General features: G+C 33.7%; 1 protein-coding gene across 2 annotated transcripts; it reads left to right on the top strand.

Annotated features, from left to right (window-relative positions):
* Window positions 1-1,328: 1,328 nt before the first annotated feature.
* On the top strand, window positions 1,329-5,589 carry LOC110936368 (peptidyl-prolyl cis-trans isomerase CYP21-4). 2 transcript variants are annotated; one of them, XM_022178736.2, is made up of 8 exons: window positions 1,329-1,495; window positions 1,963-2,173; window positions 2,727-2,766; window positions 2,956-3,006; window positions 3,143-3,228; window positions 4,667-4,804; window positions 4,895-5,045; window positions 5,180-5,589. In XM_022178736.2, exons 2-8 carry the CDS (start codon window positions 2,022-2,024, stop codon window positions 5,264-5,266), a joined length of 705 nt encoding a protein of 234 aa, XP_022034428.1. In that variant the 5' UTR covers window positions 1,329-1,495; window positions 1,963-2,021; the 3' UTR covers window positions 5,267-5,589. The 2 variants fall into 2 exon arrangements, with proteins under 2 accessions (XP_022034428.1, XP_035844505.1); XM_035988612.1 differs by lacking the exon at window positions 1,329-1,495 and adding an exon at window positions 1,570-1,702.
* The last annotated feature ends 9,059 nt before the right edge of the window (window positions 5,590-14,648 follow it).

Raw genomic sequence — 14,648 nt, 5'->3', positions numbered from 1 at the left:
ATCTTCACCATTTTGTACCGTAAACTCCCTTGAATACAAATTTGAGGCGAGTGTTTTATGAATGAAATAAGCAAATAAACATTATTAAGGTGCATAAAACTAATTAAAATCATTGTATATTTGAATGTATCATAAAAACGGGATTCAACAAACTAAAATGTTATAATAAGTAAATAGTACATCAAATTTCATTTTTAAAAAATAAATTTTGATTACTGTATGTGTTAACACATGACATTATATTTAATTCAACACGTACAATACACGAGTTTTTTAAAGATATATCTTCTATTATTATTTATTATATAAAATTACATTTATGCCGCCCATGTAAGAGGGGTTCAAACCTAGTATAAATATAAAAAAAGAGTTAAATGCCATTTTAGTCCTTGTGGTTTGTGCCATTTTGATAGTTTAGTCCAAAGATTTCATTTTTCGTCTATAGATCCAAAAAGGTTTGACCGTTGCCATTTTAGTCCACTGGATAACTTCATCTATTTTTTCTGTTAACGAGAAGGGTAATTCGGTCATTTTATATCTAATTCTGTTAACTAGAAGGACAATTCAACCATATAAAATGATCGAATTGCCCATCTCGCTAACAGAAAAAATGAATTAAGTTAACCCAATAGACTAAAATGAAAACGATGAAATCTTTTTGAACCTACAGAGGAAAACTAAAACTTTTGAACTAAATTGACAAAATAATCAAGGCAAATTGGAAATAAATAATCTCAACTCACTGTTATTGGCCAATAATAATCCCAACTCATTTAATCACCAATAATAATCCGAACTATTCACTTTTGTTTGTAAAATACTCCCACGTTAAAAAAAACACTAACTAGGTTAAAATATTGCTGATGTGGCTTAACATATGTGGACTGACGTGGCTGGTTAACATCTTACCTGTGTATAAAATGATTATCAGCCTCATTTGCACACACAATCGACTGAATTTACCCAATTTGTAGAATTAGGGTTTTGAAGGAGAGTGCGATTGTGTGTGCAAATGAGGCTGATAATCATTTTATACACAGGTAAGATGTTAACCAGCCATGTCAGTCCAAACATGTTAAGCCACATCAACAATATTTTAACATAGTTAGTGTTTTTTTAAAGTGGGAGTATTTTACAAACAAAAGTGAATAGTTCGGATTATTATTGGTGATTAAATGAGTTGAGATTATTATTGGCCAATAACAGTGAGTTAGGATTATTTATTTCCAATTTGCCAATAATCAAAACACATGACATTTAACTCTAAGAAAAATCTTGGATAATAGAGAATTAGCCCAAGTGAAGTGGGGCATACCGGAAAGTTGGGCCCAAACCCGTGTGTAGGCTGGCGAAGGACGATGGCGATATGAAATTGGAAAGCAATCGGAATGTCTGTTTTCTGTTAGAAACAAAAAACTACAATTACATCACATATAATCAAACCCTCCAATCTCCTTGCTGCAACACGATTATTTGACTCTTCTCTTCTCTTCAGGTAACCATTAACCAACCCCCTTTTTCATTTCTTTTCATTTCATTTCATTTCATTTCATTTCATTTCTAGGGTTTCATCTCCTTTCGATTTTCAAATCAGGCCTGCTGCAACTGTTAAAATATATTAATATTATCAATTTCTCCTCATCATCAAACCACCTAGCTTCTAGTAGCTTCTTCTAACTTCCAGATCGTATCTATATTCATCGTAAACTTCTATATAGTTAGTTATTCGAATTAATTTAACCTAACATACGTCCAGTGTTTTCATTGCTAAAGATCTGCTTCAATTTGGGGAAAATATGGAGATCTTGTATCATTTACTCTCATCAATCTTATGCATATATGTCTTAGGGATATTGTTATTTCTTAAGTTGTGCTTTTAGTAGTAGTAGATTGAGAATTGAGATCTTGACTGACTTTATAGTTTATACTTTATTGTTTGTAATTGTGTTTCGTTTCGTGCAGCGTGTGGATTGATTGAGATACTGTGATAGTCTGTGTGAGGTTGAATTTGTAAAGGTATCATGGCGAGGATTAAACCTCAAGCTTTGCTACAGCAAAGCAAAAAGAAGAAAGCGCCGAGAAATATCAGTGTTCCCACAATTGCTTTGTATAGTGTGGTTACGGTTGTTATGGTGTTTTTCCTCTTTGCTACATACAGACACTGGTCTCAAAGGTTAGTTGATAGATAGCAAATATCTTGTTTGATCCGTTCATCTGTAGCGCAAAAATCATTACGTTTTTACTGGTCAGACCATGTGCAATCGTTTCATGTGTTTTCATTGCCACGTAGTCATGAGCTCTCACTCACTTTTTTTCACCTTTGGTGTGTAATGGTTTCACAAGTTTCCAATACCCACCACCCATTATAATAATATTATATTTAAATAAATTAAAAAAAATTGGAAAAAAGGGAAAGAATATGATTGGTTGAACACCTTGGGGCTTGGGCCCACCCTTTGTTCCTTTTAACGCCTGTTGGGGGGGGGGGGGGTAACGGGAGATCACGGCCACCGTGATCCAGTTACATATAGCCTCATAAGGCATGCCATCAACAATGATGAGTATAGTTGAACTTAATGTGAAATCATGCCATGCTTGTATAAGTTACATTTATGAAAAGTTGTTAATATGGCTTGCATTTAAATATTGCAAAAAAAGTAGGTCTTGGTCATATGTATACAATACGTGCTAACACACCTAACGAGTGACGTGTATGTTACTTTTAGGTCAATAGTTCAGACCGAGGAAGGAACATCAAACTTTCAGGTAAAGTGTTGTTTGTTTAGTGGCATTTATTCTGTGTTGGTTGTTAGGCCACAATATAACAACTTTATGAGTAAAGCAAGATACGTATACTTTTTTTGGTATGTTTAATTTACTTTACATCATACAATCCTGGTGATATATTGTTCTACAAGTTATATAGCAAAAGTTCATTTCTTTATTCTGCCTCAGGTTGATGATGACTTTTCAGATTCAAAGAAATCTGATGTTCCAAGATACGCTGTAAGTTTCAGATTTTTTTTTTTCATTTAAAGTTTACGATGATATCCATTTGGCTTTTGTTTCAGCTCCATATTTTTGGTTTTGATACTTAAGTACCTTGTTGTCTTTGTCTGTTTTGACATAATTTTGTATCCAGATTTTTAATACATCGAAAGGTTTGATAACTGTGGAACTTTACAAGGAAGGTTCACCTGAAGTTGTGGATGAATTTATTGATGCCTGGTGAGTATCGTTATTACCTTATATTGCCGTGTCTTAAAATCATGTTAGGTTAGTGCTATGTTTATCTCTGTATCTCATTTGAATAACTTGCCTATTAGTATTAAGTTTCCTATACGTTGGTTCTGCATCTTAAGCCTGTTTTCTTCTTTCATCCTGTTAACTGGTGACAGATGGACACTTGGAATGATAGAATGACTACTTTATATTTTAATCCTTTGCATTGAAATGTTTGTTTTTGTGCTTTAAAAATGACTCTTTGATAAATGTTATGAACGAAGATTTTTGATGACAAATTCTCAATTTATGAGCTTTTTAGGTAACAAGTATCTGATATAACCTAATAATATATATTCACTGATATAATTTAACCATCACTAATAACTTCAACACTTGCTCTTAATTATAACCATAGTTATTAAAGGCGCTAGGCGCATAGGCCTCGCCTGGTGCCTAGGCGCAAAGCGCAAAAAAAGCGAGCGCCTGAGAAAAATAAAGCGCATAATGAAATAAAATTAAAATATATTATGTATTAGAAAAAGTAAAACTATTCTTCAAACAAAATAAACAAAATCTTTTATATAACACCTTATATCATCTATTTAATACCAAAAGTTCTAAAATATTAGTGTAGAAAAATAGATTTCCTTGGATGAAAGTAGAAATCTGGCTAAAATCTTGTCGGAATTTAGAGAATTTGGCCGGAAACTCTCCGGAATCTAGGAATCGCGCCGGAATGTGGGCCTGAACCATCACCTGGAGAATTAAAGTGCAATTTCTTCTACTTAAAGCGCAACTGCCTCGCCTCGCCTGAAAAATGGGCCTAGGCGCAAGAGGCGATGGCTTTTAACAACTATGATTATAACATATATCCAATGATAATTTAAAATAACTAACAACCTCAAATTTTATTTTTAGAATTAATTGATAATTGAACATTAACAGAAAGGATACAATCTTACAATTCTCAGGTTGTATACAGAATGCTTAGAAGAAGGAATACGGTTAAGTCTAATTGACCTTTGCATATCAAAGGCAACAAATAACTCAACTGCTAATAAAGTCACCTTGTAGTTTACATACACACATTCAATTCTCAAGGCTATGCAAATATATTTTCCTTCTAAAGGTTCTGAATTGAAATTTGAGAATTGTATCCAGGCTGTTAAGGTTCAATTATCAGCAGATGATTAATATTCTATTTTTAGTTGTTAATGACGTGAAGACATATCATACATTTGATGATATAATTTAAACATCACTAACAACGTATAACATGATTATAAAACATCTGTTGATAATTGAACATCAACTTAAAACACCTGATATAAGAGGATAACATATAACGAACGGGTCAATGAAACCGACATTTGATCAAACTTGTGGTAGGCAAAAAAAAGTCAAATGTTTACAATATCTGATTTTTGAAATATGATTGCAGCCAGAAGGGACACTTTAAAGGGATGCAATTTCAACGTGTAGTGAAACATTTTGTAATCCAAGGTGGTAACTCTGAAAATCAAGCAGTCATAGAGGACTGGACTTCTAGAGAGAAGCACTACAATCAGCTTGAGAAAAGGTTTCTCTAAATCCACACAAACGTTCATTTTTTAAATATATAATTTACTCATCAGCATCTTTTATTTATTTGTTTATTTTTTCCATCCAGATTAAAGCATGAAGCTTTCATGCTTGGTACATCAACTACTAAACATGAAAAAGAAGCGTTTGATATTTTCATTACAACTGCTCCAATTCCAGATCTAAATGCAAAACTTAATGTCTTTGGACGCGTTATCAAGGGCGAAGATATTGTTCAGGTAAGTTTAATGCTACAATTTATCGTGCTTATTCATTTTTTTTGGTTAAAATAGAAATATACAATCGTTGAACCTTTTCTTGTTTAGTACTAGTAGACATTGATCGGTCTTATTTTGGAATTTGAATTATCTAGGAAATTGAGGAGGTGGACACAGATGAACATTACAGACCTAAATCTCGAATTGGGATAATTGAGGTTACACTGAAACAGAGTATTTAAGGTTTTGGTTTATTCGAATGTCATATACCTGACAAGTGTTTGCTGAATTTATTTTTGTCATGTGAGACAGAGAGCAGAGGGTTGGGTTTATGGTTGTATCCGTGGACATAATTGTTTGTGTATGTGTTTGTTCTGCGCACAATGTAGAACTTATGGAAGGAAAGTTTGTTTAATTAGAGTTTTAGGTCATACAATTACCTTAATATTTGTCATTAAATTCATCAGTTTTCTTGTTGTTGTCTTGGATGATCAGGACCTTGGTGGCTATTTGTTATGTCTTGAGCTTATTTTATAGAATAGCACAAAGACAGATATTTTATTTCCTTTTTGTTGTGATTAGTTTGGAATTTTAAGTTTCAGATTAGCTATATGCAAGTTTTATACATCAAAGTTTTGGAGGGTTGCAGCCCGAAAAAGGGGGGGGGGGGATGGATGATGTGGCACCTGCCCATCATCTTTCCCTCCACTGCGTACTCACAATCCATTCTCTCTAAAAAAACAGCACCCGCTTTCCTCTCTTCTCAAAACACTCAATTTTTTCTCGTTATTCCTCATAGCATCCACAATGCGAGATTTTTTTCTCAATTTTAGAAGCCATGTAGGAGAGAGAGTGGTGAGTTGGAGGAGAGAAGGTGTATTAGTTTTTGGTGAAAAATGAGAAAAAAAATGAGTATGTGAGTAGGGAAAGGAAGAGAGATGAGAGAGAAGAAATGTGTTTTTTTGGATGGTAAGAGGGGCAAGAGAGAGAAAACCTGTGATTGGTTTGGGCAATGCCAACATGGCAATCCGAAAACATCAAAAAGTTGATGTGTATTGTGAATGGTCTCACGTTTAAAACCTCATTTTCTCTCGTTAAAAACAACTTCACCCAATAACAAAAGCAATAAAAAATTGCCACATCTCCCAAATACACACTAAAAAGTAAAAACATCCCTATTGTTGGATGTTCTTACATTAATAGCATATAGGTGCTGAGTGCTGACGATTTAGAGATGTCAAACACACCTCGTGTTGTTTCAATTACTAATTAGTCCTTGATCACTCGCTTAGGAATGGTGTCGTTTGTGTGGGTGGTTTTCGTTTTTCTTTTTTGTGGAAGGAATCTACATGTATGCCACCCTTCGTCTTCTTATATCCTTGTGTTAGGGTACATGGATTACATGTACCTTCGTCTTTATAATAAAGGGCGTCTACTTTTCATATGCAAAACCTGGGTATGATATTAACGTTGTTACACCTAAGTTTTCCACTTGTTTCCTTCAAAACACATCAAATTACATCTCTTGTATTACACCCATGCATCCTTACTAAGATTTTAGCAGTGTTTCAAGACTTGCAAAATCAAAGTCAAATACAAGCTCTTACAAAGTGTAACTACGAGTTCAGATTACTTTTGATTATTCGTTACCGTGACATGTTAGATTAGGTTGGTTATACGTTAAATCACTTCAATGTATGAGCAGTATGACATACAATTCTAAGTTCAAAGTCGGATAACAAAAATATTAAATGTCAAAACATGCATGCATATTAAGGTTACTAGACAACTAGTTTTGACTTTAGATCTTCTAATAGCGGACCTAGGTAATTGGTTGAGTGGGCGGGCGCATCCTTTGAAAAAAAAGTAGTGTATTTTATAGGCCAAGATCTCCCAATCACACCTCTTAAAAGTTTGGTTAAACCCCTCGTTCACACCCCCAGAAAAGAATTCCTGGGTCCGTCACTGCATGTATGACCGACTGTATGCGACTTGTTACATGTTACTCCCTCTTGATGAAAAATAATATTTTAAAGCTTCTAATTATATTGGTTCGTATATCTTGATTCGGACAAATTTAAGGTCTATAAACGTGAAGTAGATGATTAAATATAATGAAAGCATAAATCACTAGAATTGTACCTTCTTGCCATCAGTGCAAGTTATTAAGCTATTAAACTGTGTTCTCGGGAACCCAGGGAGGTTATCTTCCAAGACAATCATCTTGCTTTCTCAAGTGTAATTTCTAGGTTTATGCTTTCTAACTAATGTGTGATTAATTAGAGGACTATGTTAACTAAGGGAAAAGATCAAATAGGAAGTTAATTTTCGCTAAGAAGGATAGGAAGCCATGGGATTATGACATGTGGCAATTTTTAAAATAAAGAGAAAGGGTATTTTAGTCAATCCAACTCCTTCTTCTTCCTTTTTCAAAACCCAGTAAATTCAAAAACCCACCATTTTCAAAACCCACCATCTTCAACTATTTCTTCACTTTCTATCTCAATAATCACTACATTATAGTGCGATTTTCATCACCAATCAATGATTCAGAACCCGATCAACGTGTTCTTCAGCTTTTTTTGAGGAAAACTCAGTTTAATTTCATAAAAAAAATCTCGTTTTTTCAGGTGATTTTGGAGATAATCACTCGATTCATTCGATTCGAGCGTTGATAAGTGTTTCTATCATTCAAATTTCGTCAATTGATGAAGAAATCGGCTTCGATCCATGTAAGAAATTCTTTAATTTCATTTTCACGATCTGGGTTTTTGATTTAGTCATTGCGTTTTACGATCTTTGCGGGGGTCCGGGGGCGGTAGCCCCCGGTGGCGGGGTCCCAGGGGCGGCAGCCCCTGGCGGGGTCCAAGAGGCAGAGCCCCTGGCTGGGGTTGATTTTTTTGATTAAATTGCTGTACTAAAAACGCATCAGAAAAAATAATTTTTCCAGAAATTGGCTCATTTCGACGACAGTAATTCGTAGACAATTCAGACAGTTCACAGTGACAGACAATTTTATGTATCCATTGCGTTTTAGAAATAAGAGAGTTTTATGTGGTTTCTGGCTATTGCGTTTTAGAAAAAAACACATTTTTAAGTGTTTTTAGTCATTGCGTTTTAGGTAAAACACATTTTTAGGTGTTTTCAGTCCATTACGTTTTAGAATGAGTCATTTTTAAGTGTTTTCTGGCCATTGCGTTTTACATATAAGACATTTCTTTGTGTTTTTTGTGCATTGCGTTTTAGGTTAAACATTTTTTTATGTGTTTTCTGGCCATTGCGTTTTACAAATAAGACATTTTTGTGTGTTTTCTGGCCATTGCGTTTTACATATAATACATTTCTTTGTGTTTTTTGTGCATTGTGTTTTAGGTTAAACATTTTTTATGTGTTTTCTGGCCATTGCGTTTTACAAATAAGACATTTCTGTGTGTTTTCTGGCCATTGCGTTTTACAAATAAGACATTTCTGTGTGTTTTTGGTGCATTGCGTTTTAGAAAAATGTCATTTTTTAGGTTTTTTTTTCATTGCGTTTTACGTAACTGGTGGACTTTCTATTGCGTTTTACGCAACTGGGTTTAAATTTTTTTTTTAAAATATAGCAATAGTATACTCGTTTTAAAGATAAAAAAACGCTCGTTTTTTTGGTGCAATTTTTATAAAAAAATAATGTCGTATGAAAGAGTTATTAACGTTTAAAAAATGGGGGGGAATTGGAGGAGAGAAAAACTATTGGCTTGGATTGACTAGAATGTCCTTGAACAAACTCACGCGCCTCTTTTCTTCCTTTCAATTTCCCTGATTTAATCTTAGCCCTTGATTAACTTAATGGATGGTCAAGATCACTTCCTATCCTTCCTAACCAAATAAATTTCCTATTGTATCTCCACCCTGTTAACTAAATCATATTTTGCCTTATTCAAAAATGTTCGCTAGGCTATCGTGTCTCGCTATTTTTATGACCTCGTGATACATTAGGCGTTTTAATTATTTCATTAGAAAGAAAGAGATTCAAAACCAACTTATATGTGGATAACCCAATAACCGTCCAAGGTTATTGGTTATCTCTATATAGTGATCAAAGCGTGCGTTGACTATAATGTGTAAAAGTAGAGGGAACTAAGTTTATCTTTCAAACATGGGTTTTTTTAACGGCTTCTAATTATAATCTAATTTTGTTACCATTTAAGCATCTACAAACATACCTTGCAGGATTTGAACCTTTCACTTAATAGATACATGAAAGACACCTTACCATCGGGATTTTAGATTATCTCATAGTTGAAAATTTCAAGTTTATTAATTTAGATTATCTCACGCCTCGCTTGCGGTATGCACATATAATGTATATATGTGTGCGCCCTCGGGGAAAAAAGTGAAAATGCCCCAATTTTAACGTTATTCTACTAATTTCATGAAAATAACATTAAAAGAGGGGGATGGTTAATCATGCATTATGTGGTGGCATTGATAGATGAAAGACAAGGGAATACATGCACTAATCGGCATTTGTCTTAATTGTTGAGTGTTATGTGCCTTATGTCCAAGGCTTGATGCAAAACTACTATTGAGCCGGGGGTCTCACTAGAATCGGTCTCTCTATTCATATGGGGTAGATGTAAGACTGTCTACATTTTACACTCCTCAGACCCTACCTTAACTTTGTTATTGATGGAGTTTACTGAGTATGATAATGATTAGTTCCATTGAATATTATATCAACGTGGAGAGCAGAAGATGCTAGCCATGTTTCATGTTTATTGTTTAAGTTGGAGTTGGTAGCTAGCCTACCCAATAATCACGGATTAACAAAACACCTACCCATGTGACAAGTTATTTAATATTGGGATAATGTATGTGTTGTATATAAGGATATGCAGTAATTAAATGTTTTCACTAAAAACATCTACCTGTCCTACTAAATCGAATTAGGCGTCATTTTAATTGAGTTTGTTTTATAACGAACCCGGTAGAAAATTAGTTGTTGAAAAAACTGTAAAATATGACAATATAAGCTCTTATCATATCTATCTATACTTTCTATAAAAGGAGAAATCTCAATGACATAAGAAAAGCTGATGTGTCAGCTAGAGAGCATGTCCAACAAGACTTTTTTTATCTCATTATTACATCATAAAGCCTAATATATAAATCACTTTAAAATACATTTAATGTTCTATCGAACCACTGCCTTGTGTATTCAAGTGTTAAAGGTCTGACCCACATTCCAAAGGGCAAACCACTGCCCATCTACAAGAAAGTAGCAGATGGTTCCTTTGGTAAACGTATACCTAGCAGCAGATGTGGCTAAATTGCGGGTAATTTGAATTTTAAAATGCATGGGGATATGTAATTTTCAATTAATGCATGTCACTCGCCAATAAACATCTGTTGAGATTCAAAATTCTGGCTCCACATTCAAAAGTCAAATCATATATTCTAACCCTATAAATAAGGGTTAATAATCTGGCTCCACATTCAAATCTCTCCCGCTCACATCTATGAGCGTGTCTCTCCCTCTCAAATGCATCTTTCTCGTGATTCAGCCGCTAATCTCCGATTACACTTCTTTGTTCGAATGTTTGGTGATTATGTTTACATGTTATCGTTCCAGTACCATTGTTCCAACATCGTCGTTTCAATGAAGCTTCCCATCATCAACCTTTCAGTATCGATGTTGCAGTATCATTGTTGCAACATCGTGAATAGTTGCATGTGATATCTTCTTCGATGGGAGACTTCCATGGTTTTATAGAAAGTATATATAGATTCATGCAATATCGTGAAAAGTCAGATGTAGTTCTGTTTCGCCCTTTGCATGTTAGGTTTGTTTCTTATTTTGATTAACCGTTGATGATGTTGAGAGTTTTATAGACACTGAAATTTTAGAATATTTTAAGATGCATGTTTATATTATTAAAATGAGCTATTACATAGAAAAATACAAATTTAAAGAAATATTTATAAAGGATTACACGCTACAGTTAACACTTGCTAGGATTTCATAGACTATGGCCTTTCTCCATGTGATTTCATGTTCTCTTTTGATTTTCAGGTCAGTTAGCATGTAGCAGATTTTCTGATCCTGTTTTAGAAGTTGTCAGAAACTCCTCTGCATTCTTCTGGAAATCTGATGGATGAGAGTGGAGGACTTCATCGAGCAATGCTATGCTGTTCCAGGTTTTGTTGTAATTAGTGTCATTTATTATGTCGACTTTCCTGTTTAGTTCTTCGTCTGTTCTTTGTTCTTTGAGTGACCACACGGAGAAGTGTGTTTTAACATTGCTGGTGTCTGACCAGTGGTAGAAGCTGAAGTTTGTCATGTAGATTTTTTGTTGGTTTTCTGATTTGGAACAATTTTTGACAGAAAGTGATTTGTAGGACAATTTCTTATTGTTTTGAATCAAAAGTAATCATCGGTCTTTTATAGATTTTAAAAACGCATCTACATGGTAAATCAAGAGGTTAATTGTAATTGTGATAATCTGCTTTAGTTCTTTGAACTTCGAAATTTTGTCCCTTGATTTTCTTGGTATTTAATTTTACAGTTTTCCCATAAAAGTTGGGGTTTGGAAATGTGTTTGCATTAAAAGATTGTTGTTTTGAAATATACATTAATTAATATGTTTATATTAAATGTACACGTTTTCATAATACCAAATTTCAGTATATAAACTCATAGTCACTTCACCTGTTTTTCATCACGTTTCCTACGAAGATATCATAATTTCAGGAGAGTCGAGTAATATAGTTTATTCAAATGGCATCATTCACAAATGCAAAATCAGATGATTTCAAGTAGCGTTTTGTCAGGCAAATCGAGGAACAGGTGTATGAAGATAGGGCTACTCTTCAAGAGTTGAAGAGACGTTTTGATGGATTGCAAGTTGGTCTGTTCACTAGAGAGCAGGTTTCCAGAGATCTTATGCGGATGCCTTCAACCTCTGTTCGTGAGCTTTGTGTTGTCAGTAATATAGAGTGCGGTGATAGAGACGTGGAGTTCATGGCGATGTTGAAGGACATACATCGAGAGGTTCAGCAATCGATGGAGTTGAAGCTAAAGTTTCTTAATTCTTGCTGTTATTGTTAGATTTGAAAATTAATGTTGTTCAGTATTGGAGTTTTAGTTTTAATGTTATGAATAAATGAATAAATTTTAGATTATGTTCATGTTGAATTGTGTTTGAACATGTTGTGTTTTGTTTTTAGTTATTTAGTGTTTGAGTAAGATTTAGATTATGTTCATGTTGAATTGTGTTTGAACATCTGTTTGGTAAGTCAACAAAGGTTTAATAGTATGAAGGGTTGGTTTGATGGTGAACAGATGACAAAAAGATAAAACAAATGTTTAGAATTTGATCAGAAATAACAGTTTTTTGAAGAATTTGTGCTCCTGCAAATTACAGAGAGTCAATACTTCGAGTTGTAAAAGGTCTGTTGTAGTTAAAGTTTGGCAAAAGAGAACATTTGCTGATGGTGAAACAACTGTGTATTCTAACGACTGTTGATACTAACAGTGGTTGGGCTAATGATGAATAAGTATTATTATATAACGTTTGCTGTAAGTATTATTATATAATTTTGTTTATCAATAACAGTTTTTTGGAAGAATTTACGGTATATTTTGGTGTTATAAAATTTGTGTTACAGCTAAAGTCTGACAAAAGAGAACATTGCTGATGAATAAATGTCTGAAGATGCAAAGGTCTGCTATGGGTCAACAGATGTTAACAAACAACAGATGATATTAAATCTGAAAATGCTTAATAGAGGATTTGATACTGACAGTGGTTGGGCTAATGATGAATAAGTATTATTATATAACGTCTGCTATAAGTATTATTATATAATTTTTTTATCAACAACAATTTTTTGGAAGGATTTACCGTATATTTTTGTGTTATAAAAGGTGTGTTGTAGCTAAAGTTTGACAAAAGAGAGCATCTGCTGATAAATAAATGTCTTAAGATGCAAATGTCTGCTATGGGTCAATAGTGGTTGGGCTAATGATGAATAAGTATAATTATATAACGTCTGCTATAACTATTATTATATAATTTTTTTTATCAACAACAATTTTTTGGAAGGACTTACCGTATATTTTTGTGTTATAAAAGGTGTGTTGTAGCTAAAGTCTGACAAAAGAGAGCATCTGCTGATGAATAAATGTCTAAAGATGCAAAGGTCTGCTATGGGTCAACAGTGGTTGGGCTAATAATGAATAAGTATTATTATATAACGTCTGCTATAAGTATTATTATATAATTTTTTTTATCAACAACAATTTTTTGGAAGGATTTACCGTATATTTTTGTGTTATAAAAGGTGTGTTGTAGCTAAAGTTTGACAAAAGAGAGCATCTGCTGATGAATAAATGTCTTAAGATGCAAATATCTGCTATGAGTCAACAGTGGTTGGGCTAATGATGAATAAATATTATTATATAACGTCTGCTATAATTATTATTATATAATTTTTTTTTATCAACAACAATTTTTTGGAAGGACTTACCGTATATTTTTGTGTTATAAAAGGTGTGTTGTAGCTAAAGTCTGACAAAAGAGAGCATCTGCTGATGAATAAATGTCTGAAGATGCAAAGGTCTGCTATGGGTCAACAGTGGTTGGGCTAATGATGAATAAGTATTATTATATAACGTCTGCTATAAGTATTATTATATAATTTTTTTTATCAACAACAATTTTTTGGAAGAATTTACCGTATATTTTTGTGTTATAAAAGGTGTGTTGTAGCTAAAGTCTGACAAAAGAGAGCATCTACTGATGAATAAATGTCTGAAGATGCAAATGTCTGCTATGGGTCAACAGATGTTAACGAACAACAAATGATATTCAATCTTAAAATGCTTAACAGAGGATTTGATACTAACAGTGGTTGGGCTAATAACAGATGTTAGAATTACGACTGTTGAGTTACACAGATTGAAAAAAAAACTGTTTTTGAAACTTCTGCTTGCCTAAAAATACATCCACTATTAAAGGTTACCGTCTGTTGTCATAATTTCTGTTTATCCTAATGACTATTGATTACTAAACTGCTGACTGTCATCCATTATGACAACAGAGGTTCTGACGTGGGCAGATATTAGCTAAAAATAAAACAACTGCTGAAAGTTATCATCTATTCTCATAACTTCTGTTTATCTAACGACTGTTTGACTCACACTGTTCCCAACGACTAACAGAGGTTTCCAAAAAACTGTCATCGGTTGGCGAAAGAGAGCTTCTCACATGGACAGATCTTAGCCATCAAATATTTGTAATCACTGCCACGTAAGCATTCACTTCTTCTCTTTATATAAAAGCTGTTTCATCCATAAATCGAGGTTCTACCACTGCAGTCTCGAATTCAAAATTCTCAAAAACAGTTTCCAACATATTAAAAACCCTCCAATTTAAATCCTGTTTCATCCTCAAATCACCTTCTTTTCCGATCATGTCTCTGAACATCAAAAACCCTCACAACTACCTCCCCATCTTCGAGAAAACTAGCAAAAATACCAGCTATCACTCAATAATTGACCTTTTAACGTCATTGAAATACAAATCAATTCTTACTGCTGATGCTCCGGTTCATAAAGAAACACTCCGACAATTTTGGTTT

This window comes from Helianthus annuus, chromosome 4, assembly GCF_002127325.2.
Source record: "Helianthus annuus cultivar XRQ/B chromosome 4, HanXRQr2.0-SUNRISE, whole genome shotgun sequence".
In the NCBI taxonomy this organism is placed as follows: Eukaryota; Viridiplantae; Streptophyta; class Magnoliopsida; order Asterales; family Asteraceae; genus Helianthus; species Helianthus annuus.
This window is presented reverse-complemented; position numbering and strand designations above follow the sequence as displayed.

Bases quoted from the DNA above. Each gene is read 5' to 3' on its own strand.
- LOC110936368 (XM_022178736.2), top strand. From the start codon at position 2,022: ATGGCGAGGATTAAACCTCAAGCTTTGCTACAGCAAAGCAAAAAGAAG. The intron at 3,229-4,666 runs GTGAGTATCGTT...ATATGATTGCAG, and splicing joins GATGAATTTATTGATGCCTG to CCAGAAGGGACACTTTAAAG. The intron at 4,805-4,894 runs GTTTCTCTAAAT...TTTTCCATCCAG, and splicing joins TACAATCAGCTTGAGAAAAG to ATTAAAGCATGAAGCTTTCA.